The sequence below is a fragment of the Salmo salar genome, chromosome ssa15 (assembly GCF_905237065.1).
Source record: "Salmo salar chromosome ssa15, Ssal_v3.1, whole genome shotgun sequence".
In the NCBI taxonomy this organism is placed as follows: Eukaryota; Metazoa; Chordata; class Actinopteri; order Salmoniformes; family Salmonidae; genus Salmo; species Salmo salar.
This window is the reverse complement of record NC_059456.1, coordinates 72,918,511-72,946,187: the sequence shown is the minus strand read 5'-3', so window position 1 is coordinate 72,946,187 and position 27,677 is coordinate 72,918,511. Positions and strand designations below refer to the sequence as shown.

The 27,677-nt window shown below is 41.2% G+C and overlaps 2 protein-coding genes across 6 annotated transcripts in view; one reads left to right on the top strand and one right to left on the bottom strand.

Moving 5' to 3' along the window:
* Positions 1 to 22,741, top strand: part of LOC100196103 (DENN domain-containing protein 2D) — a 36,305-nt gene extending 13,564 nt beyond the window's left edge. For 3 of the 4 annotated variants that reach the window (XM_045696041.1, XM_014146082.2, XM_045696042.1), the window contains exons 5-17: positions 8,588 to 8,647; positions 9,233 to 9,331; positions 15,871 to 16,046; positions 16,590 to 16,702; positions 16,830 to 16,899; positions 17,005 to 17,082; positions 18,118 to 18,258; positions 18,586 to 18,734; positions 19,707 to 19,878; positions 21,194 to 21,244; positions 21,425 to 21,506; positions 21,948 to 22,196; positions 22,382 to 22,741. In XM_045696041.1, coding sequence (XP_045551997.1) covers positions 8,588 to 8,647; positions 9,233 to 9,331; positions 15,871 to 16,046; positions 16,590 to 16,702; positions 16,830 to 16,899; positions 17,005 to 17,082; positions 18,118 to 18,258; positions 18,586 to 18,734; positions 19,707 to 19,878; positions 21,194 to 21,244; positions 21,425 to 21,506; positions 21,948 to 22,196; positions 22,382 to 22,449 — 1,508 coding nt within the window. In that variant the 3' untranslated portion in view covers positions 22,450 to 22,741. Of the gene's footprint in view, positions 1 to 1,703; positions 1,959 to 8,587; positions 8,648 to 9,232; positions 9,332 to 15,870; positions 16,047 to 16,589; positions 16,703 to 16,829; positions 16,900 to 17,004; positions 17,083 to 18,117; positions 18,259 to 18,585; positions 18,735 to 19,706; positions 19,879 to 21,193; positions 21,245 to 21,424; positions 21,507 to 21,947; positions 22,197 to 22,381 lie in introns of those variants that run through there. The other variant, XM_014146083.2, reaches the window with a different exon arrangement.
* Positions 22,742 to 22,844: 103 nt separating this feature from the next.
* dram2a (DNA-damage regulated autophagy modulator 2a) lies at positions 22,845 to 27,544 on the bottom strand. Of its 2 annotated transcripts, none has more exons than XM_014146088.2 (8): positions 27,312 to 27,544; positions 26,857 to 26,992; positions 26,421 to 26,488; positions 25,173 to 25,315; positions 24,619 to 24,796; positions 24,184 to 24,260; positions 23,696 to 23,788; positions 22,845 to 23,453 (listed from the first exon to the last, which is right to left on the bottom strand). In XM_014146088.2, the coding sequence occupies exons 2-8, from the start codon at positions 26,985 to 26,987 to the stop codon at positions 23,331 to 23,333; spliced, it is 813 nt and encodes a 270-aa protein (XP_014001563.1). In that variant the 5' UTR covers positions 26,988 to 26,992; positions 27,312 to 27,544; the 3' UTR covers positions 22,845 to 23,330. The 2 variants fall into 2 exon arrangements, with proteins under 2 accessions (XP_014001563.1, XP_014001562.1); XM_014146087.2 differs by having other exon boundaries at positions 26,857 to 27,031; positions 27,312 to 27,496.
* Positions 27,545 to 27,677: the final 133 nt, after the last annotated feature.

Sequence of the window (27,677 nt, the reverse complement as noted above, 5' to 3'; positions counted from 1 at the left end):
CACCTTATCGAACAGCGGGGACTGTGAAGCAACACAAACATTGGCACAGACACATGCATACACACACACACACACACACGATAACATACGCACTATACATACACATGGATTTAGAAATGTAGATATGTGGTAGTAGTGGAGTAGGAGCCTGAGAGCACACAGTGTATTGTGAAATCTGTGAATGTATTGTAATGTTTTAAAATGGTATAAACTGCCTTAATTTTGCTGGACCCCAGGAAGAGTAGCTGCTGCTTTGGCAGCAGCTAATGGGGATCCATAATAAATACAAATACAAACTCAAGCATAGATTGGTAACTTTTGTTCTAATTTGGCACACAAAAACTAGAGGCCATGCGTAACTTGGTCAAAAATAATGTCACTGTTATAAGCAGTCTCACTTAAACCCTCATATCCACGCCCCGTTTGACCTAGAGACTTCAAACTTTGTTTGTAGGTATCTTTCCTCATGCTGGCCAAATTTGCCATAATGGGACTTAATGAGGTCTGTCAGGATAGATTTTCGTCTTTATTGAAAAAATATATATATTTTTGAAAAATGTATTTTCATGGACCATATGTCCAAATATCTCCAAGTGGATTGGTTAAAAGATGGCTGAGTTATTTATAAATCAGGAAATCAGATTTTACGTGTCCATTTAATTCCTTTGTAATTCCACTGCATAATGGCCTATCAATTTGAAACTGTTTAGGGTCATCAAAGACATTACCATGATGAACCATGTTAGGTTTGGCATTGATGTCTTATAAAATAAGGAAACTATTAACAATTCACTTTTTTGATTATGCAATACTAATGCTTAAAATAATCATAAAAAATCTTCTCATGGACTAAAAGTCAGATTCACTCCAAATGTTGTATCATCACAATAGTCCCTAAAGAGTTTGAGAAAATAGTGTTACTGCATTCAAAGATGGCCACACTATATCAGTAGATTCATATTAGCACATACACTAATATGAAGAAAAAAAATACTTAAAAAAATCTTCTTCTCATGAACCATAGGACCAAATTACAGCATGGTACATGTCTTAACTTAGTTTGAGAAAATCTACGTGTTGGCTGAGTTATTGACAAATCCAAAATCTGATTTTATGTGTCCATTTAAACCACTATAAATCCACTCCACAGTGGCCTATCAACTTGAAACTTGTCATCGCTATCATGGATGTCCTTAAGATACATTTGGTATTGTGTCAAAAAACAAGGAAACTATTAACAACTCATTCTTCATCTGCAATCATCTTCTCCTCGTGAACCATAAGTCAGATTCACTTCAGATTTTGGATTTAGACTTATTACATCGTCTTTAATGGTTTTGAGAAAAAATTGTTGCAGCATTCAAATATGGCCACACTGTACCTATAGATGCACGTTAGCACATATGCTAATGCTAAAAAATACTTTAATCTTCTTATAATGCCATCACTGATTGCACATAATGTAGGATAGTTCTTACAAGAGAGTGCTTGCTGTTATCCAACTGATCTTGTGTCCTTTCTGTCATCCTGTGTACCCCGCTCATTGCTGCTCGCAGCTATATTTTTACTATTGTCTTCTTGACTCACGAGATGCAATAACCTGCAATTCTACAGTTACTATCAAATTAATAGTTATACACATTTTAGCGCGTAATTGTATCCGATGAAGCACATCCACGTGAAGGGAAAAGGGTGACAATTGCTAAAACATAGGCGCGCGCAGGCGCACAGTTACAATGCAGATCGACTTCCAGCGACGCCAACCCGTGAACAGCATGCGTTATGTACTCTCCTTACGCTACAAACGGAATGAGGTCGATAAAACAAATAGTCTGAGGAAACGATCCAGGGAAATAAGATAACATTGAGTGTTAAGCCTGTGAGAGCTATGAGTGGAGATGAGGTGAAGAGGAGGATTCGAAAAACACATGGACAAAAACATATGAAGCAGAGATGGAGTGAGTAGACTGTCATTACATCAGCCTAATTTATAGTCTTAAAAATGTAAGTAGTTTACATCAACTGTAAAAACTGTTTCAATGAAGTCACAACTCGCGGTCCGACTCCACCCGTGCCAACAAGTGATAGGCTATCGCAACATTGTATTTGTGTCATTTTCGGCTTAAAAGTTTATTTGCCGTCGGAAAATGCTTTTCAATTACAAAACTCTTGTTGAGCGAAGTAAATAACCTGAACAGTTTTTCAATGACAAGACTCTTGAGCGAAGCAAATAACCTGAACAGCTTTTCTATTGACTTAACATGGTGTGGCCACTACGCATGAAGCTGGGCTGAGTAGTCTATGATGCCGCGTTCAAAACAACTGGGACCTCGGAAATCTTTGACTTGAGTACGTTCAAGACAACTGAGAACTTGGGAAAAATCACTTTGTACGGTCATCCAACTATGAATTTCAAGTCGGGAACTCGGGCATCTTTCTAGAGCTCCGACTTTGAAACCTGAACATCACTGACGTCATGATTTGACATAGTTTTTTTCCCGAGCCGAGTTCCCAATTGGATTGAAAGCACCATTATTGCACCTTCCCACATGATCAGGACACTGCAAGAGCTGGTATGAAAAGGCCTTGGGAAATGTACCTCTATCCATTGACGTGTGAGGGCCCTGTACTCCTCTGATTATACCATTATCCAAAATTATACATGGATAAGATTGAAATACTGCTAGTTTTTAATTCAACTGCTGTTTTTGTCATTAGGCTAGCTAATGTTAAAGCAACCCATTGGATTCAACAACACTTCCTGTAGCTACTCACCCCAACATTAGGCCGTCGCTTTGAATCATTAGCTAGCCTAGCATGCTGATGTAAACGTCCAGTTTTAATACAAAAAAACGAGCATTATTCCAATCATCTCGATTTACCATTCATCATTTCGGGATAATTAGGAGAACAGTGACATATTCCATTCCTGGATTAAGGCATGTTTCCCAGCCAGTGGAATTATATATGTAAATGTATCTAACAGCACTATATTTGTTGGGGGGTTTTCTTCTTTCTAACATTGTAAATCACTTCCTTGTTGAAACATACATTCCATATGTTTCCACCTCACTTGTGATATGTCTTTACTATATTGTTCTATTTGTAGCCCAACTGTCTGCTAGTTTATTGCCTTGATTTAGTAACACATGTTCAGTGGTGTAAAGTACTGAAGTAAAAATACTTGAAAGTACTAATTAAGTAGATTTTTGGGGTATCTGTACTTTTATATTTTTTACAACTTTTTTACTTTTACTCCACTACATTCCTAAAGAAAATAAGGAACATTTTACTCCATACATTTTCCCTGATACCAAAAAGTACTCTTTACATTTCGAATGCTTAGCAGGACAGGAAAATGGTCCAATTCACACACTTATCAAGAGAACATCCCTGCTCATCCCTACTGCCTGATCTGACTGACTCACCAAACACAAATGCTTTGTTTGTAAATTATGTTGGAGTGTGCCCCTGGCTATCCATAAATTAAAAAATCAAGAAAATGGTGCCGTCTGGTTTGCTTAATATAAGGAATGTGAAAGGATATATACTTTTTATTTTGATACTTAAGTATATTTTAGCAATTACATTTACTTTTGATATTTAAAACCAAATACTATTAGACTTTTACTCAAGTAGTATGTTACTGGGTGACAATTGGGTACTTTTCCCACCACTGCCCGTGCTACAGATGATCCCTCCTTTTGAAGGCCATTGCACCTTTCAAATAAGTTGCAGTTGGTCGACTAGTATGGCATTACGGGGACCTTTCACAGCAGACTGCACATATTAGGGACTGGAATGTGGCTGTTGACACAAAAATTAATTAGGGACGCGTGAGACTGGTTTGGTGTACATTTTTGAAGCCGCAGGACCAAAACCATGAAGCATGGACTTTAGCGAACTATTATGGTCATATCTCAAGTGTAATAATACTTTAATAGATTACATTCAGGTAAAGGTTTAGGGAAGCAGAGAGTGAGTTTGAGAGCGAGAGAAAGAGGGAGTGAGAGTCATGCCAGAATAAAGTTACCTATCCCTCTTTGGATGGAGTTGCGGCTTGCTGGCTGCCAGAGATGTTGTTGTAACATGTTATATAGCCTGAGGGGCAGGGAGCACGCCCTGTGATGGAGAATGGCTGTTACACCTACGCAGTATGGAAGCCTTGCTGTTCTTATATTCTTCTAATGCAATTTTCCCAAGCCTCTTTTCGAGTAACCCAGCCAGTTCCACTTATTTTATGAGTTCCAGAACTAGCCCATCTGATTCAAATACTGAAGGGCTTGGTGATTAGTTGACTAATTGAGTTAGGTGTGCAATTTTGTATTTATTTTTTTAAACTAAAGTCAGTATTTGTTCAGTGTTTTAGGTCTGAACGAAAAACCTCCTTGGCGGTCCAAGTGTGTTTCCTGTATTGCACATTGAAATTGGTGGTAAATAAATGTGTAGAAAAAGGTGGTTGGACCACATCCAATTGCTGGACAGAAAAAAAGCTAAAGTAATTTCCCAACTGTCGTGTTTCCCAGCAATTTATTTAGACCCACACAGAGCTTATCATACTGTGTCAGGTCCAAATGATGTGCCTAGTAAATGTGTCTGCAGTGCAGCTAGCAAGAGAGCCATTTGAATAACTGTGAGAAGAGGCGTAAACTTGGTGAGAAACGGTCGGTGTTCTGGTAAAAATCTGTTGCGTAGGTATGTGATAATGATTAGGTAATGTTTCATCTCTTTCTGCGTGTTCAAACAATTGTGATCATACTGACACTGTTGAACTTAGATCAGTATGGATAAACGTAGGAGCTGTGGTAGGTTTAGGAATTAGAGGACTAGTCTCTAAAAGACAGCGTTTGTTTACATCTTTCTTTTGCCAGCTCAGGAACTAGTGGTTGGAAAAGCAGTGGCATGTATTCGTGGATGCCAAGGGAAGCCAGGCTTCCCTAAAAAAAATGACCAAGGAAAAAAACATACAAAATAACTTATCTTTCATCTCTGTGTTTCATAAATGTCCTTCAATAGGCTGAATGTATCTCACCGGAGAAAGCATCCAAGCAAACAAAACAACTGTCACGAATCCCACCGAAGGTGGCTCCCCTGCCTGCTCGAGCGGTGTTCGGCGGTCGTCGTCGCCGGCCTACTAGCCACCGCTGATCCCTTTTTCCTTTTCTGTTTGTATGGTCTTATTGGTTGCACCTGTTTCCTATTGTGTTTCTTGATTTGTGTTTATTTAAGCCTGCTTAGCTCGCCCAGGTTTGTGCGGGATTACTTTTGCTGTCGTTGTATTTTTTGGATGTGCTGGCTTACGCCGTGTATTCTCTCTCCGGACTGTGTGCCCGTTGTTCTGGGTTGGTCGTTTGTTTACGCGCCCGTTTGTTTTGGCGTTGACCGTTTTGTGCCGGAAAGAATAAAGAACATATTACCTTACCTCTGCTCTCTGCGCCTGACTCCTATCACCACTCCTAGTATCCCGTGACAACAACACCCCTCTTTCTTTGTGTTGCCCATCTATGCTGTCTGGTCAAAAAGTGGATGACATTGTTGTCACCCACAGCATTGAATGCAACGGAAGCCAGCGAGCATTTGGCCTCGCTTGATAAAAAAAATCTAAAATAATAGCTCAACTGAGTGAGCTCAGCTGTGAATGGTCCTTGCGCACCAAAAAAAGTGTCACGGGAAGGCAGTTTGGATTTGGCATCACACCAATCACATCACATTTGAAGCCAAACGTAATTTACAGAATTTGAATTGTTACATCTCGTGTCATTGTCCTCCTGTGGCTAGCTAGCTAAATCGGCCCTTTCTTAAATTTGCCATGGATGGGGATAGGGATTTGGACTTGTGTTTTTACTTCTCCGTACTGGCCAATAATTATAATAGCGATACTGATCCAACCACCCTGAGGAAGGCACAGTGATGCCGAAATGTTGGTGTTTTACCCAATAAATTACTGGAAGTTTATTTATATGGCCTGAGAGGATGGAAATTCAACATGTAGCTAGATGTAGTAAACTTAGGCTAATGTTAACTAGCTGGCCTGGCGCATTGTTGCCCATGAAAGGAAGTTAGGCTAGTGAGCAAGCATTTTAGCAGGTAGCCTAGGACAACAACATTTTTAAGCGTATATAACAGAGTCCTAGACCGTTTAGGCAACATGAAAGAGGCTGACATTGGCGTTTCTCTACAAATAGGGTGAGTCAACATGTTTTTTCTACTTGCACGCATGCACACACACACACAGTTAAATCAGTACCATGGACAGCCACATCATATTTAGCTTACGCTAAATGGACTAAATCATTTTTGGTATCTTTTAGTTGTCACTGTATTAGACTAAGAATAGGTGATTAGATGATGAAATGGTGCTGGAATAGTGGAGGCAGCGGCTATTTTCTTTGACTTGTGGTAACTCGTGGTTCTAAATCAATAGTCCGAAAAATGTTTTGCTTGACCAAATTAACTTGCTTGACTGTTTGTTACATGCAATATGTTTTATGGACTTCACCGGACAGATGTTGCTCTCCGGTTTTGTGATGAAACAAAGATGTGGTTGAATTTATTCTTCCACTGTGTCTTATTATATAGGCCTAAGGCTGAGACATCAGTCTCAAGTCATATGAACAGTTTATAGAGAAAACAACGTAATTATCACAACACATAGGTTGTAATACAGTGCATTTGGAAAGTATTCAGACCACATTTTGTTAGCCTTATTCTACGTTTGATTTTTAAAAATCGTCATCAATCTACACACAATACCCCATAATGACAAAGCAAAAACAGGTTTTTAGAAAATGTTGCTAATTTATATAAACCAGAAATATCACATTTTACATAATTCAGACCCCTTACTCAGTACTTTGTTGAAGCACCATGGGCAGCAATTACAGCCTCGAGTCTTCTTTGGTATGACACGACAAGCTTGTCACACTTGTGTTTGGGGAGTTTCTCCCATTCTTCTCTGAAGATCCTCTCATGCTTTGTTAGGTTGGATGGGGAGCGTTTTTCAGGTCTCTCCAGAGATGTTCGATCGGGTTCAAGTCCAGGCTCTGGCTAGGCCACTCATGGACATTCAGAGACTTGTGCCGAAGCCACTCCTGCGTTGTCTTGGCTGTGTGCTTAGGGTCGTTGTCATGTTGGAAGGTGAACCTTCAACCCAGTCTGAAGTCCTAACCTGCTCCAGAGCGCTTTTCATGAAGGATCTCTCTGTACTTTGCTCTGTTCATCTTTACCTCGATCCTGACTAGTCTCCCAGTCCCAGCCGCTGAAAAACATCACCACAGCATGATGCTGCCACCACCATGCTTCACTGTAGGGATTGTACAGGTTTCCTCCACACGTGACCCTTGGCATTCAGGACAAAGAGTTCAATCTTGGTTTCATCAAACCAAATAATATTTTTTCTCATGGTCAGTCCTTTTGGTGCCCTTTGGCAAACTCCAAGCTGGCTGTCATGTGCCTTTTACTGAGGAGTGGCTTCCGTCTACCATAAAGGCCTGATTGGGGGAGTGCTGCAGAGATGGTTGTCCTTCTAGAAGGTTCTCCCATCTCCACAGAGGAACTCTGGTGCTCTGTCAGAGTGACTATCAGTTTCTTGATCACCTTCCTGACCAAGGCCCTTCTCCCCCGATTTCTCAGTTTGACCAGGCGGTCAGCACTAGGAAGAGTCTTGGTGGTTCCAAAACTTTTGCTCTGACATGCACTGTCAACTGTAGGACCTTTATATAGACAGGTGTGTGCCTTTCCAAATCATGTCCAATCAATTGAATTTACCACAGGTGGACTCCAATCAAGTTGTAGAAACATCTCAATGATGATCAATGGAAACAGGATGCACCTGAGCTCAATTTTGAGTCTCATGGCAAAGGGTCTGAATACTTATGTAAATAAGGTATTTCTGTCTTATTTGTAGTAAAATTGCAAAAATTGCAAAAAACCTGTTCAGTTTTTCATTATGGGGTATTGTGTATAGATTGCTGAGGAATTATTATTTTTTAAATCCATTTTATAATAAGGCTGTAAAGTGGAAAAAGTCAATGGGTCTGAATACTTTCCAAAGGCACTGTATGGCTTTTCTTTCCTGGCTTGGCTTCCCCAGTGATTTTACCCAAGCACCACTACTGTGGAAAAGTAGCCCAAGTCGCTGACAAGAGCAAATGCATAACTGAAATCTACTTAGCTACTTATTATATAGCTGAGGTGTGCGTGTATTTGACCTTGTGCTTCCACAGTGCTGATCTGCGACCCATAACGATGAGCAAGCATGGAAGTGAAATTTGGCACTTGTTCAGTCAGTTGGCTGGCTATGGCACTAGTGTCCATTACTGGTTTAGCTATTACACACACATATACACTAGTTAATGCCTATTGTGTGACTAGACACATGAAATTGCAAACCATATGGTAATTTTGGCAGTAAGCCAACATCCATTACTTCCTTAGGTAGTGGTGTTGGATCAGTATCTATGATCCGTATTGAAATAACGTAGAACCTCTGCTGTTGTGGAAACGTTATGACAACCCAGTTTCACAGCATTCACAGAACTACCTGCGTGAGTTGTGTTTTGACCTGCGTGTCTTTTCTCCTGTCCAGGTGAGCAACCTCAAAGCGCCGCCAATGGGAAAGAGAAAGACGCCCTGTCATTTGACCTCAGTGAGTAGCCCCATTGGGCACAGTACACCTTTTTAATTGTGAATTTACCTTTAGCTCTAGCAGTGTGTTCAAAAGTGGGACGTCAGGGGAAAATACACACATTAGAGATGACATAATGATAACTCTGGAGGAACCCGTGGAGAGAAGCATCTAGCTGCAGATTATGCGGATCTATACCGCCTGGTCTGTGAATCTCAAAGTGGATGTTCGTGTGTCTCAGATGGTATCTTTGCATTTCATATGGTATGTGGGTGCTTAGCCTGAACTCGACATACCAGTCTGTGCCCTAGCTCTGGTCCAGGGCATTATGTTAGTGCATTAGTATTGTAGTGATTAAAGTTGGGAGAGTTAGTGTTCAGAATGAATTTAGTTTTGCTAATTTCTGGATGCAATGTTAATGCCAAATCACTGGGCTCAGACCCTATTGTCCATGTGGAGTTTTGCTATTTGAGCCTAGATTAGTTAGCTGATGACTAAGCTATTAGGTCAGAGGAGCACAGTCCATATCGTTCCATTTGGTGCCTAATGAACACGATCCTTGTGTAGGAGGTACTAATGATCTGTTGGTCCTGTGGTCCCTTCTAGGCACCGTCCAACCCAGCGAGGATGAGAAGGGTGAGAGAGGTGCCATCAAGAGGCTAAGCACCATGTGGTCCTCATTCCGGGGCAAACACGACAAAGACCGTGAGTATAAGGCTAGGGATGAAAAAATTCATTATATTTTGCTGCCGACTAACCAACCCTTATTAAATGGTCAACAAATAGCAAAAAAAATTCTAAACAGTCAAATGACCTGCCCAACAGAAAATACTATACAAGGAATTTACATTTTTCATTAGGAGCTTCATGGAAACGTACAACAATAGCAAGCCCATAGAACAACATTTTAAATTTAGGGAAGCTATCTTTTCACTGAAAACATCACCTTTAGCCAATGAGCATTGGATGCATCTATCATCACATTTGCAGACTAATGTAAAAAATATATATATATATTCCTAACGTGATAAACAGATTGGATAGTCATAAATTAGGATTAGCCTATAATATAACTCAATCACTGTTTGCAAAACAAATGTGTTCTGAACAATGCGTTTTTTTTCCTTTGCACAGCCCCAGCTAGAGGAACATATTTTAGCAAGATCTGCCTTTTTAAAAACACGTTTCATGCAATTCTACGACACCTTGCATGACAGGGTAGACTACTCTGCTGACAATGACAAAGTGACATCAATAAAAACGACCTTGTCTTGAATGCAACCATCTAATCTAGGCCCACGAAAAGGTGAGATACACATTGTTCAATATGACATCCAAATGATATTGTCCTAAAATAACTTTCCAGTGGCATTGACTCACCGGGGATGGGGATGTATATGCGCAATGCTCTCCGATAGTGCCAATAACATAGGCTATAGGCCGCTATTGTTCACTTTGGGAGTTGAGAATTTAAATAACTAAATACCTTTTAGACTTGTTTCTTTGTCTTTTCTCGTATGTGTTTTTCCAGCGATTGTATTTAGAAATATTTCGATAGGCCTAGCACTATTTTAGATGCGTTTCACTGCCTGCCTGCCGCAACACTCAGCTCTGGTATTTTCTGCTTCCAATATTGCGCACTTACATTTTAGTCATTTAGCAGATGCTCTTATCCAGAGCGAGTGCATACATTTCATACATTTAAAAAAAAAAAAATTCCCGTACTGGTCCCCCGTGGGAATCGAACCCACAACCCTGGTGTTGCAAACACCATGCTCTACCGACTGAGCCACACGGGACACTTCTCAACTGAAGTCTATGGGCTTGTGATTTAAAACAAACCACAGCTATTTCTTAAAATAAGCGAATGATCCTCTATGCCTAAATCATGTTCTCTAGTGTAATAATTTCAATGATTTCATTTATTTCTGTATAGACTGGAGTAGCTTAATTATATAATTCTGGCAAATTCTATTTACTTTTGGGGAACCTAATCTTCCCCTAGACAATTGGACGTGCCACATATTAACAATCTTATTATTGAAAATAAAACTCCTGTAAAGAAGAAGCTAATAAAACGTTTTTGCCAAAATGCAATTCGCGGGAAAACACTGTTCTAAACAGCGCACCTAATAGGAGCAGATTCCTATGTGACAGAGAAGAAAAATCTCTGAAATGTAGAAAGAGGGGGGATCATATAGCAACAACTAGGACGGGTTGCTAATATGACTAGGACTGTGCCTTTGGCTTCTAGACAACGAAAAAGTTGATATGAAAACCAATAGAGAAATGCTGCTTAATGGCATGAGGAAGTTAATTGAAAATAATTGCCACCACGTTTCTATGGTTGGATTTTGGCTAGACTACTTTGAAGCAAGGTAAGACATGCTTCATTATTTGAAGGAAGGTAAAAGGTTCAGGTTTCAGACAATTATACTGCCTCAAACTCACATTGCAAAGTGGTGGGTGACGCGCTGATCGCCTGCCTACGGTTGACTATGCACTCAAATGGCGAATGGGAAGCGCGCTTTAATTACGAGTTGAGATTGAGAAATAAAAATAGTAGCACTTTTTAATCATGGCCATCAAAACAGTTTAACACACGATTGCATTTAGGTTATTTGTTGTGCAATGTCTAGGTTTACAAAAGCACGTTTCACTCCAGTGCCAGCTTTTTGAGGAACTGCTCTCACGCTGTCTGACAGGTGGTAGCATATTCCGCTCCTCAAACTAGGCTCTGTATGCTGTGCGAGTGTGATAAATAAAATCCATGAGGACTAATGACTAATACACACGCGCCAATTTAATTTGACCAAATTATGCAAATTAACCTACAGACTGATAAGCATGACTGGTCAAATGTATTTTCAGTGGCTAACCGATTCATGGTTAATCATTAACATCCCTATATAAGGCTCCACAGAAACACTTTGTTACTTAGAAACACTTCTTGTTTTCTATTAAGTACTTCCTATTTCACACACAATACTTCCTAATTTACCAAAACCAAGGCCCCGTCCAGAAATAACCCCTACCCACCTAGGGCATAGGCATTTGTGTACAGTAGATCTGAAATGATTGGATGGATGTGGGCTAAGCAGAGGTAATGGCCTCACCTTACACTCTGTCTAGCTAGGTGTCATTTTTTTTAGACAGGACCAACAGGTTTGCCTAACTCCAAAGTAAATTAGATCTTTGACAAGTGTGACACTGAATGAGAATGGATAGGTGCAAGTCTAGTGTTGACCGCAGTCAAATTCCGTTTGACCGCAGTCAAATTCCGTTTGACCGTTTAGTTACGGTAACTAGGATTTTCCAAGCTCTGATGCTGCTGATGGTCATTAGTAGCCCACCAAACTTGCTTAATTGCCTTGTACTCTATTGTCCCTCTGATCACTCTGACATCAATGCAAATGTTTTGGAAAATCAAATCAAACACTTCATGAGAGTTGCGTGAGAATATCTCTATTAAAAAGGAGGATCCCATCAGCTTTCTATAGGCTAGGACTACTTTATTTATCAACTTTCCTAATAATAAGCACATTGCTTCGCTTTACAACAGGAGTATAGCCTACCTGGCTGGCATGAAAATGAACCACGGGAAAAGTGTCCTCGATTCGCTATTTAAGTGCGCAGATTTGTTTTCCAATGCCCCTGTTCCTAGACAGGTGCATGATAATGGTCCATTCTTAATCAAAACTAATTTCACACATATATTATTTGGTATATGTGAAGACATTCAATTTAAGAATAGTCTGATGGGTGACAATATTAGCCTATCACTTGTGAATGATGTATTATCACTTGTGATACAAACACGCTGGGCATCATTCACAACTAAAGTGTCCAAATAACTTCTTAAAATAAGCACATTAATCTGCTTTACAACCAGTGTAGAGCCTAACTGGCATACATAGGCAGCACGTGAATTTCAAGTTTGGGGAAGATACTTAAAAAAATATATATATATTTTAAAGGCACCTTTTTATAATAAAGCATTACATGCATAATCGCATTTGCGGTCACTTTTGAGAACAGTGTATTCCCTCTAATTGATTCCATTTTGGAACATTTGCGCTTATAGCCTACAGCCATGTGCGCATTGCTGCACTTAGAATGTGAAGAAATAGGCTAATAGTTTATCAACATTTTAAGCTAAACGTTCTGATCTAGTACATCAGCCTCATTGCTTTAAAAAAACAAAATTGAGATGAGTGGTTGTATTAATTTGGGATCTATCGCATCCCACACCTGTCCCAGAGTATGTTTGGAATATATATTTATTGCACAGAAGGACAAGTTGTCCAATAGAATAGGTAAACTTTTTAACTATGGGGGGTAGTCATTGACACAGACTAGTGCTTTTGCTGTTCATTAGGCCTACTCATCTTGTTGGCTGACAAAAAGTAGGCTAAATGTGGACAGTCCATCTAACATCTTCAATATGCACCTCGGAATTTGATAAGAGGGATGCATGCAGTTGCGTCCCCGATGTCTTTGTCTTCACTTGTAGCCTATTTCTTAGCTGAGATGCCTGTGAGAAGGACCTGGTCACGTGACAGGCATTGGCTAATAAGAATTGAGATATCTGAGAGAGCCATGTGAGTGTTAGGTTCTTCGGTGCATGGCAGCCAGGAGAAGGGAATTATAATTATTATATTCAGCCCAAGGGCACAACGGCCACTTTGGCCGCAAAAGGCATGGATTCTTTTGGGGGCATTACGGCCACACAAGGGGGATGCCACTGGGAAATTCGAGGGCTGGTGAGAATATTATCAAGTGCTTGTCAAATTGGGAATCAGAGACTGATGAAGTGTGTGCAGCCTGCACAAGAAACAAATCAGAGCTCATGCCTTTCATGCAACTTTTTTTCAAATCATCATTAGTCGCATCATGCAGACTGTATTAATGTATTAAAAATCAACTAAAGTTGCATAAATAACTCTAAATGAAGCATATAGGAGAACCTGTTTCTTTGTTAACCGCTCAACACAGAGTAGCCACGTGCACTACCTTGGAAATCGTTTGGAGAAAATATCCTTTCGATTTTATTCAGCTATGTTCAATTGTATTCTTTATACTCTAAAATAATAAAAAAATAATGCCACAGAATTTTAAGCAAATCTTGTCTGCTAAATGAACTAATGTAGCCCACAGCCAAATGGTATAACCATATCAGGGCTTAACATAAGGACAACTCAGAGTATGCTATTCTGTTCTTCTGAAATAGACTACATTTTCTTCACCTCATGTTTCTTTAGACCTGTCTAAAATAATGGGTTCATTGTGATGATGTAGGCTACAGTATATTCAAAGAATTTGTTAAACTTTTTAAGGTCTGCGTCAGTGGCGAGTAGACTATGCGTGGAAGCCAAGAGATGCTAAATGTGTTTGTTAATTAACGGTCAATTACCATGAGACTGGCAGTTATTTGCTTGACAATCACCGGCTGACAATTTCATAAAAGCCACAGCCCTAGTTATGATTGATTTGGTTTTCCAGTTGTGCCAATTACCTCTACGTTATTGCAGACCCAGTAATGCATTTGTTTAGCTTAGCTTTATCACTGGACTGCAGAGTGAAGGAAAAGCAGCCAACAAGTGCTCAGCATATGTGGGAACTTCTTCAAGACTGTTGGAAAAGCATTCCTCATGAAGCTGATTGAGAGAATGCCAGGAATGCGCAAAGCTGTCATCAAGGCAAAGGGTGGCTACTTTGAAAAATGTAAAATATATTTGATTTGTTTAATACTTTTTTGCTTACTACATGATACATATGTGTATTTCATAGTTTGGATGTCTTCACTATTATTCTACAATGTAGAAAATTGTAAAAATAAAGAAAAACCCTTGAATGAGTAGGTGTCCAAACCTTTGACTGGTACTGTATATTAAATGTGGAGTGTAATGGGTTAGTCATGCCTTACACAGGGACTGTTGCCATGGTAAAAGCAGTTGGAGGTTAAACCTGTCACAGTAGGCTGAGTCACAGAACGGTTCTTTTGTGTGTGTGTCCGTGCGAGAGACAGACTGAGTTTGTGAGTGTGTGCGGCAGTGCAGCACAAAGAACTTGTCTGGGCAGCCCGGCTCTACTATTATTTCTAAGGAGCAATGGAAAAAAAAAAAGCAAGAGACCCGTAACATTTTCACAAAACCCTGAGGAGAGAAAAGATTAGCCAATATTTATCTTTGGTGTTGTTTGCTGTTCAGCAGGTCCTCTGTCAAACTGCTGCAGGGTTTACCCAACTGTAAACACACCATGTGGCAGAGGTTGGTGGGGGATGGGCTTGTCCTTAGTTTCTAGACAATAAGTAGATTAAGAACTAAATGCGTCATCATTTCACATCTCAGAAACCCCTTGATAAGAATCTTTTAAAACAGGCTGGTACTCATATACTTAGAAACCTCGCAAAACATTCCATTTTTTTTATTTTAGCATGGTGTCTGTTGCGCCTTTTTTCACTTTGCTGGTATGTGGTTGTTCTCATTAATAATGCATAAATAACATGCATGTATTATAAGTATCTCAGAATAATAAGTGTCTTCTGGCTAGTAATGATAAGTATTTTCAATTCATAGTGGTAATAAATGTAATATACATTTTTAATATAATTGTATAAGTTGTTGGAAAAACATTCACCGATCATAGCTGTTATATTCACACAAATCCTTATGGCTGGAATCACATTGTATGGTGCAGATTGTATGGTGCAACGGCAGCACAGGTATTTGTCAGTCGACCTGTATTGAGTTTTGCAAATCTCAGCCATTGTGTTTTTTGATTTGGGGTTGTCAGCACCAGCACATGAGTTGAGTTCAATTCAATATTCCGTGTTGGAAAAGTAACAAACAAACCGGATACCATTTTTATTGGCCACATTCCTGGGATTCTCCCTCAGGCAATGAGCAGCAATACTTTTTCTATTGTAACTGATACTGTATATCTGTTGCTGCCTAGGAAGCACAGTGGAAGGGGGGGAAAGGGAGAGATATTCAAAAGGGTTGTTTGTTTTCACCCTCAAGTGGATATTGTATTTTCAAATATTTCTTACAACAGAGATTTATTGAAAAGTACTGAAATGTTATGATCAGTAAGATGTAATGTGTCCGGTACGGGGATAGAACCTGCTGCCTTGTTGCTGCTGGCACCATGGTCTAATCAGCTGAGCTACCCAGACCATAAGCCTTTGATTTTACTATATGTTATTAGTAAGCCTCTGGCTCAACACTCTGTTGTCCCGACAGGGGTGATGAAGGAGCCACCCCTTCAGGAGTCTTTGGAGCCAGCTCCTGTGGACACCCCAGCCAAGGAGCAGCGCTACATGAGTGGGCAGTACTTCTTTGAGTACTTGGTTGTGGTCAGCCTCAAGAAATCCAAAGAGGGGGCCTACGAGCCACAGATCACCTACCAGTTCCCCAAAGTGAGTCCGCTAATTAGTATAAACGCTGCATGCCTCCCAAAAGGGAAAAGGAAGAAAAATGTGGGTAAGAAATGAAAAGCGCAAGGGAAGTCATTGAATAGTCAGAGGGAGGTAGGAGAGAAGAATTCAGGTAGGCCTTCAGCACGGAAGATTATTAAGATTTTTTTAATTCCAGGCTTTATTCCATTAGATATACTGACGTTTCAACGTCACATGACGTCTTCCTGTAAAGGGAGAGCTCTTTGTCAGAGGGATGTAATTGGGCTCTATTTAAATTTGTCTTTACGCGATTCCTCGCTTCCCATCTCCTCACCTCCTCCTCAACTGTATTGGAGGAGAAGGTCTAAGGTCTCTCCCCTAGGACCTTCTTGCGTTTTGAGGCAAGGAGAGAGGAATTGAATAAAGATTAATTGAGAAAGAGCCCAAGTTACATCCCTCTGACAAATATATTGGTCTTTCTCTCCATTTCTCTGTTGCCCTCTCTTTCCCTCTCTCCCTCTGTTAATCTCTCTCTCTCTTGCTCTCTCGCACTCTCTTTCTCAGAGGGATGGGATGGTGAGATTCCAAAGAGAGGAGGAGGAAAAGACCCTGAAGGCTATCACACTCTTCTGTTTCCCTGAGGGCATCAACTGGGCCCCCCTAACAGAGTACCACAGGTAACACTGCACCCAATATGAAGGATCACCATCAATTTGGAAAGATGGGTGTATTGTTGAGTCATTCCAATGTTGATGTCTTAAAGCTACCAATAGACTTACTTTCTCTCTCACTTGTTCCCTCTAGTGAGACATTCTCATTTGTCTTGACTGAGATCGACGGCAGCAGAAGGAACGGATACTGTAGGAGGCTACTGGTATGTTTAACTTTGGGTTTTCACTTGAGATTATTTATAGTGCAGTGAATGCCATGCCCATTATCTGTCTCTCTCTCTCTCTGTTTCTCCATTGTTCTCGTCTAGCCCCATGGCAACGGCGCTCGCCCACCTGAGGCCTACTGCATCATTAGCAGGTTGGCTTGTTTCGGACTGTTCTCCAAGGTAACACGCCTCAAAGGTCATTGGCTTTCGGCTGTCAGAAATGAGTGTTTTACCCAGAGACGTAAGCCTGGATGAGTTGAACTGGGAGGATCCCTGGCTGTAACGATGCTTCATACTTCTGAGTAAATCTCTACTTGGACCTTCAGTTAGGAATCATGCTGACAACATTGTGCACGTGGTAAAAAAGGAATTAAGCCAACATTGGATAACACCACACGTGCTCAGATTTTAAAGAGATACAAGCCATTTCCACTAGCATTGCAACATGCTTCAAAATTGTTAGCCAGGATTTTCTGTCCATTCTTAATTAACCAGCTAAACTTAAAAACATTCTAGATGAAATGGCAACTCTTATCTTTCATGAAGTGTACTTTCTCTTTAAAGAGAAAAGGTAGTCCTCACTTATCCCAGTTCTCCCTTGAAAATGTCAACAGCACATAACTTTTGTACAATCTCCCCTATCGGAAAAAAACTACAAGAAGAAGACACTCCTCCACTGATGTGGAACTGAAAGTGATGGGGACCTCTTGTAAATCTGACAGCCGTTCATAACGCTAATCGGTGTGAAATTGGATTGAATTTCTCATAACTACTGTTTATGTAAGAGTGTGTTATGGTACTTGCAAATTACTCTGAATCGAGTTTGAGCCTCTTAGACTGGTCTTTGGGTTTTGAAATGCCCTATTTGCAGCACAGTTCATACCTTCTCTCCCTTAGTGGCCCTTTATCATTAGCCCCTGTCAGTGATCCAAGTCGCTGTATTTGTTTTGTTCATAATTTGCTGCCTTTCAGTGGTGCCCCAAGTCTTGTGAAGTGAATATTGACACACATCACCACCAAACTGTCCCTTAGGCTACTGGAAATACTAAGCCCCACAGTTCATCATATACTTATTACTGCCACACCATTTATTGGGGTTTGTCAGTCTCTGTCTTGAAAAAGGTCACCCAGGAAATTGTGTAGGCTAATTATTTTATTCCGGTGGTGCAAAATCACATGATGGAGTTGGATTATTCCTGTCTTTTTCTAACGCAGATCTTTGACGAGGTGGAGAAGCGGCGCCAGATCTCCATGGCGATGATCTACCCGTTCATGCAAAGCCTGAGGGAGGCGGCGTTCCCCGCCCCAGGCAACACAGTCAAGATCAAGAGCTTCATCCCCGACAAAGGCACTGAGGTTAGCACCCTGATTTGTCCGATGTAGCCACATGGCTAAGTTGGCATAGCACAATGACATGCTGTTCCTTGAGACCTGGGTCATATTCATTTGGGAACACTGTAGCAAAATGCTAGGATTGGAATAATTGGTTATAATTGGATGTCATGAAAACTAGCACACAGTTCCAAGAGTTGAGAAACATCCACGTTGATAGCAGTAGCGGTCGGTTGGTGACGGTGGTATCATTTACTGTACATAACATGTTCTTGACATGTTGGTGACATGTACATAACATCTTGGTAACAATGGTGACATGTAGATAAGAATTGACTCTCTCCCATCCAGATCATCAGTCTGACGCGGCCGTTGGACTCATGGCTAGAGCATGTGGACTTCCGCACACTCTTTCGCTGCTTGACGGACGAGGAGGTTCTGCTCGTGTTCGCTGCCGCCGTTATGGAGCGACGCATCGTCTTCATAGCAGAGGAGCTCAGGTACTGCACGCACAGACACGCAGGCTATTACTTACTAGTCAAATCAACATAGTCATCTGAGACGAATGCATCAACTCTGTCAATGGGAGCATATTATAAAAACGTCATTGCATATGAATATGAAACGAGATGCTGATTACACGTTGAGGACCACTCAGAAATAAAAACCTAAAATCACAATGAGAAGCTTCAAGGGGGTATCAGAAGTTCATTGTTCACACAGTGACACACATACCAGGGGTTTGAAAAATAATTTTGGTTCCATCGTTTCATTTTGAACAGAACCTCAATTTTTGTTGTTCCGTTGCACTGTTCCGACCAGCGAAATAAAGTAGTGAACCGGTTCAAACCCTCAAAAAGTACTGGTTTATATCGTTCATTTTTTTAACCTGTGATAAAGCTTTTTGTTTTACATTTAGCTCATTAAATTACTTCACCAATCAGTGAATTCTACCTAGGAGGAGCGGCTTTTATGGAGGAACTTTGAATGTCCTTTGAGTTAACTAGCAAACAAGCGTGCTTGTCTTACTTATTTTTTTGTTCCCAACGTGAACCGCGATATCTAGGCCTATGGTATCCTTAACTAGCTTTGAAAAAGTTAATCCATTCATCTCAAGCTAATCAAAAAATCTATCTTCTGAATCACGCTCTTAACGTCACTATAGTAGCCTATGCTTTGGATGGGGAGGGGCAGGTAGCCTAAGAGCACACTATCAGCTGGCAGGCAGACACTGGAATACATTTCTGAGTGACAGAGCGAGGGCTTTGCATAGGTGCTTTGTTGTGTTTTTTTTGTGGGACTAGAAAAAAATGCTTGGAACTTTAAAATAACGTTAACCGGTTCTCATGCTTTTTAAATAACAGTTTGGTTCTGGAACAGTATGGGTGACTTTTGTTTTTGGTTCTGGTCCTTGAACTGGTTCCCCTGACACATACACGCACTGAATACGTCTAACTTCTGTCTCTCCTCAGCACCCTGTCCCAGGTGATCCACGCCGTGGTCGCCCTGCTCTACCCCTTCACCTGGCAGCACACCTTCATCTCCATCGTCCCCGAGATCCTCATTGACGTGGTCATGGCCCCCACCCCCTACCTGCTGGGAGTACAGAAGCGGCTCCTGGAACAGGTCACGGACCAGAGCGACGTGAGTCACCCCCACCTGTGATAATGTTACAGAAATGTTGGCTTCGCTCACGTTTGTTACGAAAGCCTTGGGAAGTTGTCGGCAGGAAAACTCTTTAAAAAAAAAAAAAAAAAAAGGGGGGGGGTGGAATCGAGATGAACTCTTAATGATGATTTCCCACTTTTCAAACCAATCACATATTTTTGCATGGGTCAAACTCCAAACAGAGGTGGTTTCTGAACATTTGACTGACTTGCAACAAGATGCCTAACATAAGATACAAAAAACCCAAAGCAACAGTAAACATGTCGTCCCCCACGAATGATGCAGCCCCCCCTTAGGCCAGTTGAGTTATGTGACTAGCACATTTCAGTTCATTACTATAGCCCCTGCCTTAGGCCAATCCGTGTCATTTTGTTAATGCCGGATCTCTATGGCATCATTCACCCAAGTTTAGCCAAAATCATGCCAGTGCTGTCTAGAGATATCGCGTGTGACTAAGATACGAATGGACGGAGACAGATCCACAGTCCCCTCCCCGATTTCATCGTGGGGGACAATAACACTGCATAGGCTACTAAAACATTTGTCCTAGATGGTAGGAAAAGAGGCACGGACAAAACAATAAAAGTGAAATGTCTCTACTGAGGGGATATGGCATGTCTTCTCAGAGCCAATCAAATGTGAGTGTTAACAGCCAGACATTAAAACACAAAAATCCAATAGTGACTTCTAATAGTTGCGTCGACGAGATTTGGAAGGATGGCCCTGTGATTTATTTTTGATTTATTTAATTTCCTTACAGTTAAATGCATACTTAAATCATAACAAAATACAGCTTTCACCTTGTCACACTACACAAACAATACACTTCTTCTCCCCTAGGCTTTGAAAATAAATAGTGAGACTACAACAAAGTTAGCACATTACCAGTTAAATGTCAAACATAGAACTAATGACATGGGGCCCTGTCCAGAAACAACACCTAAACCCCATGTATATATCTGAAAAGACTGGATAGAAGTCTGCTATCCTATTTGACTGAAAGCACAGGAAGAGTCAGGGGGTAGGGGCTAAGGGGTTGTTCCTGGATCAGACCTTGGCTCTATCTCAATTTATTTCATTGATTCCTCACCTCCTTCACAATGTATTGGAGGAGATGGTCCAAGGTCCCTAGCCTCAGACCTCCAATGCATTTTGAGGAAGATGTGAGGAATCAAGGAAAGATTGAGAAAGAGCCCCTGAATGACTGGATGGGAAGTTTGAGAGTCTTGGTAGTAATAGTGATGGATTGGTGTTGGAATAATGATTGTAGGCTCTGTTTTCCCCAACACAGCTGCTTGTTGTGGACTTGTCAGAGGATAAGGGGGACACTTTCCTAGTTCAAGTAAGTGTGTAGTCTCGAGAGTGGAGCAATGGCCTAAATGTGCATAAAAAAAAACATTTATGCCTTGTATGCTCTTTTTAATTAATTCAGTTTATTATTTGTACTGTTTTGCACTTAATACTATGAGGGAAACGGGAGTTTTGCTTTGTCATACCATTGACTATTGTAACTGTTTTATAGAGCGGAGATGAGAAGTATATTCTGCCCCCTAAGCTCCAAGATGAAATACTGCAGGCACTAAGAAATAGGAAAGAAAAAGCCAGTGAGTATATTTTGATAGCCTTTGAAACCAATGCCTGAACAAACGGAAAACAGCTTTATAAGATGTGCATTTTAGTTTTGTTGATTTCACAATTGGAAAATAGGTTTATCAGATGTTTTTGCAAGAGGAAAAAGAGCTGTTGCATGGGATATTTTCTTTCTTTCTTTATTCAAGAGATTGCATTGCTCAGGTGTGCGGATGGCCATACTGATGAATTAACTGTAACCTTTGAATATAGATTGTTTTATGCTCTCTTTGATCCTTTCAAAGTAATGTGAGGTTTAGGAAAATTAGCATGTCATAAGAGACTGGTTGTTCGCACACAAGGTGAAAGGTCAACGTTATGGCTCACGAGCACAGCCAAATAACACACCTTGGTTGAAACCACCTGGACTGTGGCTAAACATGTGTGTGTGTGTGTGTGTACCATTTCCCACGCAGCTGTGGAGGAGCTGAACACGGTGGTCTCGGAAGCCTTCCTGCCCTTCTTCGTGAAGACTGTCGGCCATTTTGCCTCATACGTGACGCGGAAAGGAAACGGGCAGCCGGGGGTGTTTCAGAGCAGGGCCTTCTACAAGGCTATCGAGTCCAAGACCACGCGGCACTTTGTCAAGAAGTTCCTCCAGACCCAAATGTTTGACCTGTTTATCCAAGAGTTGGAGCAGCAGCAGCCAGCGAGCCTCCAGCAAGGTGAGAAGGCCCACTCGCCTCGAGGCGTGAGAGCTTTAATACATACTTACATAACATGAGAATTTGAAAGCTATATAACATATCTAAAGTTTGATAATGAAGCCGGGTTGTTCTTGGGGGATAACATGCCTCTTGTTCGCTTATCATTCATTTACTCATTTATCGTCACCCCCTCGTCTTTTCAGGAATTTTCCACAGAAAGATTGTTGAATACCAGGAAAAGAAGAAAAGAGAGAAGGCAAAGAAGAGATAGCCTCGTTTACAGTGTATTCACAAGATACTATGGTTGTGTATATAAGGGATTTACTGTAGATGTGATAAAATAGATTTGAGATGTAAATATTGGAATTGAATAATTTGTATTTATAGTTTTTAATGTGTTGGGGTAACAGTGGGTATTTTATGTGTTGCTACTGTATATGATAGATGGTTGACAAGACCACTGGTTAGAATGAGTGTTGGATTCAAAAATGTGTCACCATCTGAACTTGCTATGATTAAGCAGAAAAAAATTCTAATAAAGACTTTGAATCTTTTTATGTGAACCTTTACGCCTACTTTCCTGTGTTTTTTCAGTCAGGTTCAAGAATGATGTTGCCAAATAAGCACGTGTGTGCATACATGCACAAGAGGTCAGACAGGGAAAGATTGCTATTTTGACAAGTCATTAAAAACAGATTTATTTGTAGAAAAGTAAAATGCCAGAAATGTTTTCAGCAAGCTGTACAATACAGATATAGAAAAAGCTAACTCATGGACCGTAAGTCAAAGCTGATGCATCACACTTTCAATTAACATTTTGACCCACTAAATATCTTTACTCGTGTTCATTAGGACCCAAACTGAAGCAGGGAGGGACTGCCTGGACTGATCCAATAAGGAAACAAATTTTCCATTGTGTGACCTAATGAACACAACACAGTTGTTCGGTCGATGAAGTGCTGAGTCTCCAATGGCATCCTCTTACCTCCTTTCCTTAAATTACAGACTCCAAATCACGTGGGCAAATGCATTATTGTTCCAACCTATTCAATCCTTCCATTTAGCAAGAGATGAAGGGAAGTAATTTCCCGGGCACAGAGATGCTTTTCCTGGGGTGGGACTGCAGTGTGGCCACAGAAGGGGGCAGTGTAGTCAGACGCTCCCAGCTAGCAGTGGCGAGTGCTCTCCATGGTGGGCATGCTCTCTCACGTTGTAATGGGCGTAGTCGTACAAGTGATTACTCTGCATGACAACTTGTACCCGCAACTGGATTTTCTGGGGAGCAAAGAACATGAATACACCTGAGACGCCATTCAACCCATCTTCCTTAGTTGATGAAACAACTGAGAATGAGCTGTAACATATTAAATGTATCACATTCAGCTCTATTCATACAAATGTATTTTGTAATTTGTTATACAAAACAGATCTGAGAATGAAATCTTGCAATGGTAGTGTTTATTTTGCTTTGCCATTGGTTGTGAGCAGAGAGAGAAGGGATAGCAGGAAGACCGTACCTGGAAATCGCGGATGTAAGTGAGGAAGAAGCAGATAAAGGAGAAGGCCAGACACCACTCAGCCACAGCACTGACCAGATGGGCTGTGTAACCCTGCAAGGTATGGCACCATTGACCCCAGAGGAAACCATTAGAAACAAACTCAAACATTTGACATAAAGGTAATATGAGAGACTATGATTTAAGTTCAATTTGTAAAATACCAACCAATATAGTAGCATTGTTATGGAAATTATATGGGACAAAGGGATATTATGGTCTCTTGCTGAGCCATATTAGACAATATATTAATAAGGAAAGGATCTCCATGTTCTAGTATTTTAGTAGGAAGTAGCATTCCTATGTGCTTCATATGTATTTGTACGTACTTCACATTGTCCTCGGGTGCTGCTGGACAACAATCTCTACATAGAAGAAACTAGTAGCCACTATTTCCAATCTTAGTATTTAGTAGGATCACAGTGTAGAGGACCCTGATGTTTGCCCACCATTTCTTCTGGTCTCCAGCGTATTTTTCTGTCCACACCTGGTAGGTCATCAAACAGAATGGCTGACGACACAAACACTGAGAGAGGGCGAAAGGGTCAAGGGCTAGAACTGCAGCAGTGGAAGATGTAGTCATATTGAGGGACAGACGTAACACTTCAATACAGTATCAGATCTTAAACTAGGACTGAGTCAGTTTCCCCAAACCAATGAGCATGCTTTTTAGTCCACGTGTAGACTTAATTTGAGCCCAGGAAACTGGTCCTACAGGTGGTCCAACTGTCCCCAAAATGCAATGCTTTCCCACGGTTGTTTTCAACAGAAATCCATTCAGTTCCCCACTGTTGTATCCCCTTCTAATGTGTCAATGTCTGCAACTTTCCTTTGTACACGGCTCTGTGTGTGCTCCAGAGTCAGGCTAGTATGGTGAAAGATACAGATGATGACGCTGGCCATTGTCCACAGCCCCATGGCGGTGCGCGCCCACAGGATGTCTCGGCCGTGGAAGCGAGGCTGCATGTGGTATGACACCCCCGTCTGAACCAGGATGTAGAGCGCCCCGCAGCCAAAGGTCAGCCCCGCCCCCAGCAGGTGCACTGACATGATGGTGGTTTTCTGCAAAAGGGCAAAGGTGGCAATGGATTTCATACCTGACCCAAGCTTTCACACTTTCCAGAAGGAAGAAAATCCAGGGACTTTGACTCAAGAGGTGAGAAAGAGAGGGGGCGGGGGGGAGAAGAGGAGGTGATATGCCCATCATCATTCGGAGGACACTGAAATGTGTGTTCCTTCTCAACACTGACAGCTGTATCTTTCGTCAAATTCCAAATCGACCAGTCCTTACCCCCTATGCTAGATCTGAGAGGGTATGATAAGTGTAAGCAATATGGCAAAAGTATTGCTTATAGGTGGTAGGGGTTGATTTGGAATTGGGTATTTATATAAGAGGATAGTTATAATGGAAAAGTGGGGTAGGCAATGCTGTATGTACCTGGAAGTTGGCGACGACGCACATGCCCACTGAGCTCATGATACCCAGGACCATGCCAGCACAGTTAAGTCGATGCAGTTTAAGCTCGCCCCCTAGTGCCAGAGCCTGGACATGCTTGTATCGCACATAGACAGTGGCTACACCTACAGGGTCAACCACATATAGAGGGATGGACACAAGATTAATGGGAAGTGTGTGTTTTAATGTAACTGTCCAGTGTTTCCAGATTGATAAAATATTACCAATTACAATGAGCGAGTCTTCCTTCCCAAAAATGGCAATTAAAGCTGAAATAAGTAACTTTTTGGGTGACCTGACCAACTTCACATGTTATAGATCTCATTAATTGAAAGCAAGTCTAAGAAGCAATAGATCTGTTCTGTGTGCTATTTCTATGCTTCCTGTTCTTAAGTTTCGTTTTTGCGTAATTTACTTTCGGCTTTGTACACCAGCTCAGACAGCTGGTTATGAAAAATATATTTCACAGCGTTTTAGATGGTACAATGATTGCTACACTACTTGCTTTGTCACAAAGTACATTCTTTGCAACCAGGAAATGGCAGAGCGATTTCAACATCGTCATCTTTAAGTATGTTCAAAAGCAGATTGTGTTGGAATGGTGTGGGCGTATGAGTCATGAATAAAATGTATGCGAGTAGTCCACTGATTGGCCAGCTCATGAGGAAATGGCAAGCATTTTTTAAACTGTCTGAGGTGGAGTTTAATATTTATTTTTTACAATTTAATTTTGACCACAAATACGACCAGAGGATGATTCAACAACATTATTTGGGTAGGAGTTAACGGAATATGAACTTAAGTGATTCTTACTTGGTCTTTAATGTGTGAACCACTGACAAAACGCCCCCCACTTAACTGATTTAACAACGAAGCCACATCCATTACACTAATTCCTCCACAATCCCCTGGTAGGTCTGACAGGGCCAACACATACTTTTTGCTTCACAAATAACATCTATGAAACTAGATTTGTATGCAACAGTCATTTCATTGGCTGACATTCAAAGGCACTCTTTCTCCACCATGACAATTCCCTGGAAATGTTGAACCTGGAATACAATCAAGTCTGTGTTTGAGCGGTCACAGAGGAGACATATCCCTCCTGCAAACTATCACCCACTTTAATATTTTCAGTCACTAAATTCTAGTGAAAGGAGTTTGCATTGCTCTTTTATTTTGGGACCACTTAACTATTATACCTGATATAGTGTGTCCATTTTGTTTTACCTAAAAAGGAAGAGATGCTCAGCATGAACCCAAAGACACAGCGTTCGGGAACCACGGCGCTGGCATCACTGTAAGGAAACACACCACAATCATCTCTGTTAAACACAGGACCAAAAGGGCAACATTTTTTACATTTTAGTTATCACCTAGGTCGGCTCGGGGATTTGAACCAGCAACCTTTCCATTACTGGGCAAACGTTTTTTTGCGTTCTTCAAACCTTTTGGTATTGAAAGCTATTGGAATCATCCTGTAATTATTTATAGCACAAGCCAGAAGTTGTCTCGACTGTGGTGCACTGTCCAAAAGCATCATCTTCCTCTCATAGGAGCGAATCCCAACTTCAATTGACATCAATGCATGACTAAGTGGAAGTTAAGATTTGCCCTACACACACACACACACACACACACAGGTTGGCAGGCCCTGGTCCAGTACCTGATGTAGGGCACTAGTAGGTCGACGTGGCCCAGCAGCACAGCGGTGACATAACTGACAACGAAGGTGGCTAAGGACCAGGTGACCAGGGCTGCAGGGAGGGCACATACCCCCCTCTGGAACCACCACATACTCCCTGGGACAGGGGGAGGAAGGGGTCCTGTCAGAGCAGTCCCTAACACATGCACAAGTGAATACACAGATCACATAATCATGTGCAAACTCCAAATTCCACTATTAATCACTAAGTCAACCTCCTGTTCAAAAGGCCACACACAATCACAACCGCTATACAAATCACATCGTCTTAAAAACCCACGCTTTCTCAACCGAACAGATTTCTACATCCTACTACATGCACTAACCCAATACTGACACCATACAACCATTCACAATCTTAGTCCCACTGTTTTCATACAATCACAGCACATAATCTCAATGGTGGTATCACTCACAGTAGTAGGCAGAGCGAGACTCAGGACGCCATTCAACGCAGCAAGAGCAGTATAGCTCTAGATAGACACGGGTTTCAAGCGTGAGAAAAGTTGGTCGGTCTCTGTGAAACCCTGCTTTTATTAGTCAGTTGGGAAACTGCTTTGATGGGAGATGAAGAGAACAGAACTGTGTGTGTGAGAGAGCGAGAAAATGTGTTTGTCTGTTCCATACAGACAGACTAAGAACTCAGACACACCCCTCCCCTCAAACAGGACTTGTGACTAGTCTGCTGTTCTTTGCGCAGCCTAAAACCAGCTGACTCCCAGACGGTATGACTTTCATTTAACTTAATGCTGGCTGACCCCACACGCACCAAAGAGGCATAC